Source organism: Calliopsis andreniformis, chromosome 11 (genome assembly GCF_051401765.1).
Source record: "Calliopsis andreniformis isolate RMS-2024a chromosome 11, iyCalAndr_principal, whole genome shotgun sequence".
NCBI lineage: Eukaryota > Metazoa > Arthropoda > Insecta > Hymenoptera > Andrenidae > Calliopsis > Calliopsis andreniformis.
In genome coordinates, this window is record NC_135072.1 from 20234865 (window position 1) to 20238096 (window position 3232).

General features: G+C 34.5%; 1 protein-coding gene across 1 annotated transcript; it reads right to left on the reverse strand.

Annotated features, from left to right (window-relative positions):
* Positions 1-940: 940 nt before the first annotated feature.
* On the reverse strand, positions 941-2739 carry LOC143185364 (uncharacterized). Its single transcript, XM_076388293.1, has 4 exons — positions 2694-2739; positions 1630-1840; positions 1318-1534; positions 941-1216 (listed from the first exon to the last, which is right to left on the reverse strand). Exons 1-4 carry the CDS (start codon positions 2737-2739, stop codon positions 941-943), a joined length of 750 nt encoding a protein of 249 aa, XP_076244408.1.
* Positions 2740-3232: the final 493 nt, after the last annotated feature.

Below are 3232 nucleotides of genomic sequence, written 5' to 3' on the forward strand. Positions count from 1 at the left end.
TTATTTACGATTTTTAGCTTTGATAGCGTCTTCAAAGTTTATGCATTTCTTGGTACGTTATTATTTAATTTCACGGTTTACTATTATTTATATTTTAGTTAATTTAGTTGCATTGCTTCCAAAACTCTTCGCACCTCTTTAGATTACATTCACTAGTAAGGACTCTTATTGTACTAATATTGTTGTAATACAATATATCACGTTTATTGTTTCATAATCTCTCTATTTTTAATTAAATGTAAATTATTATCTATATTTTAATTAGGTTAATATTTCTTTCCTGTTTCAGGTTTGCGTTCGCTTCTGTTAAATTATATTATATTTATCTTCCTGAGGGTTTTACTTTTAATTTGTTACCCATAGATGGCATGTATCTTATTCTTACAGTACAATAGATTATCATATTGTAGTGTTCTCTCTTTCAGTCTTTTGTATTACTCTTTCATCGGCCTGTCTTTTATTCAGTACTTCTGGACAGAAACTTTGGAAAGCGTTCCATTTATTTTAGTCTGGGATAATTGTATCAATTATCTCATTAGGCTCTCATTGGATATTGATTTCTAGATTGTGCGTTAATTTTTGCCTTTGATCTTTCCATTTCTTACAGTAAAGGAGAGTGGGTTGCGCATCATCTTGTGTTTGACAGCTGTATCAGCAGTGATCCGTTTGGTATTCACCTATTTCTTTTTCGTATATTGGTTGAAGCAACCATGACCTGTAAGTATCCCCTTTTTGCTACCTACCCTCGGCCTGCAACCATAATTTTCGAGCATATACAAATTTATATCTCGAAAACGAAAAGAGAGCGACAAATACTTCATTTAGAAAAATTAATCCACGTATCAAGATACATGATATAAAAAAGTTTCAAAGAAATTGTTAAGGAGACCCTTATTCTAAATAATTACCAAAAATTTTGGTCCTCAACACGAAGTTTAGTTTAACCCTTACCTACAAATTCAATACTATGATTTACTGTTTTATGGATATATCCACGGGCAGTAAGTCCCGCGTAACTTTTAAAACTGTCCGTGTGTATTTCACTGTCGGCAATTACATGTCTATCGATGATGTCGATTAAAGTCGATGCTTCTCGATTTTCAACGACTATCATTCGACAATCATTCGTTTTGGTATCGACTATACCTAATACCCAGTGGCCTTCCACTCTTCTGCCACGATTGTATTTTCTTTTTCCAAATTTGGTTTCGTCAATCTTTTATAAATGAAATAATATAAAATTAACAATGTGTCACTACAGAATAAAAACTAAGAAAAGAAATGGAAAAAGTACTATAGAACAGTTATATAAGATACCTGAACAATGATACGAGATCCAGATTCGGAAATGCCTCCCAATTTAGGCATTCCTGCTTGAATTTTTGATAAATAATCTACAACCATTTCTCGGCAATATTGATACCATGCAGAAATAGTGGCAGATGATAAATTGGTACTATCTTCTTCTGTGAAGTCGCACAATTCGTGGGCAGTATCTTCGCACGAAAAATCTCGCGTGAAACAATACATCAATCTAAAACGAGCATTACAAAAACAAAAAAACGTTTTTAAGAATCTTCTAAATTTTTTAATCGTTAATTTGATGAAATCACGAAAAATAATTCTAACTTTATCGCCTTATCAAAAGGCAAACAGACATCCTCAAAAAAGGAATCAACTGTGGCTGCAAATTGTTTGCATCTGGACCTTCCAACCGAACAGAGAAACCGACCAGCACCGTGTTGCGATGACTTATATAATTTCATCGGCTTTCGATGGACAGAACAATCTTTATCTGTTCTTAACAATCCATGCTCTTGAGCCCAGGCGATAGCACTTTCTTTTGAATTTGGTAAATTCGATGTTAGATTATATAATCAAGGAACAAAAACAAGTATCGAAAGTATCGAAGGATACAGAAAGTGTTCTGTCTTGTTTCTATGGTTTTTTATTTACTTTTGAATATATTCATGTGGGATCTGATATCATACAGACTTCTTCCGTGCGTTGTGTTACAATTAAATTTCTCTTTATTTTAAATCGTTATCCCATATTACAACAGGTTATGGGCCCAGAATTCATTCTATAATAATTAAGTGTATCGCGTGTTAATGAGTTTAGTTTTTTTTTAATCAACTAAGTGTAAAATACTTTAAACTGCGTGACGATGGAGATGTCCAAAGACAGGAGAAACATTCAGCAATTCAGTGGTACGAAATACAACGCGTGGAAGCATAGAGTTCGTAATTTATTATATGAGCTCGATGTATTAAAAGTTCTTGACGAGCAACCACCGGTTCCTGTCACCGCAGTATGGTCGAAGGCGGAACGCATTGCCAAATGCACTGTTGTGCAATATTGTTCTGATACGCATTTGAAGTATGACACTCCGGGAAGTACAGCAAAATCAATTATATTAAGTTTAGATTCAGTGTATGAGAGTCAAAGTACGGCTACGGAATTATCCATTAGGAAAAAGCTATTAAGATTGAAAATGAAAAGTGACAGTTCGTTGAAAGATCATTTCGGGAAAACGAAATTATTTCAATTTTGATATCTAGTTTGCCCGAAGTATATGATACGGTGTCAACTGTCATTGAGACGATGATGACAGAAGCGAGAATTACACTTGACACAGTTAAAAAGAGACTGTTGGATGATGAGACGAAAATTAAGAGTGAAAAGTTGGATACCAACGCGAAAATACTCCGAGCTGAAGTGAAAAATCAAAGACCACATAATTTTGGAAGTACACGCTTTAAAAGAGGAAGTAATAGAAGAGGTAACATTAGAAGAGGAAATACATTCAAGCCGAATAGACAATCTTTTACCGGAAAATGTCATCAGTGTGGAAGAACAGGACACAAGATTAAAGAGTGTTATTACTATAAAAAGAGGCACCAATATAGAGCAGAACAAAGAAACAAAAATCAAAATATACATACAATTCAGACGACGCAAGCTGTTACAAGCAACAACGTGTCGGGATATGCCTTTATGACCGGAGACTACCAGGTCATGAAAACCAGAAAATTAACATTTATCCTGGATTCTGGAGCATCGGATCATATAGTCAAAGAAGATAATGTATTTCCAAATATGACCATACTTGATCCACCCATCAGGATTTCGATAGCGAAGAATGGAGAATATATAACTGCATCGAAGTAGGGACAGATACCTGTGACTACCAATACGGGAATTGAAGGCGTTTTGGAGGACGTATTGTACT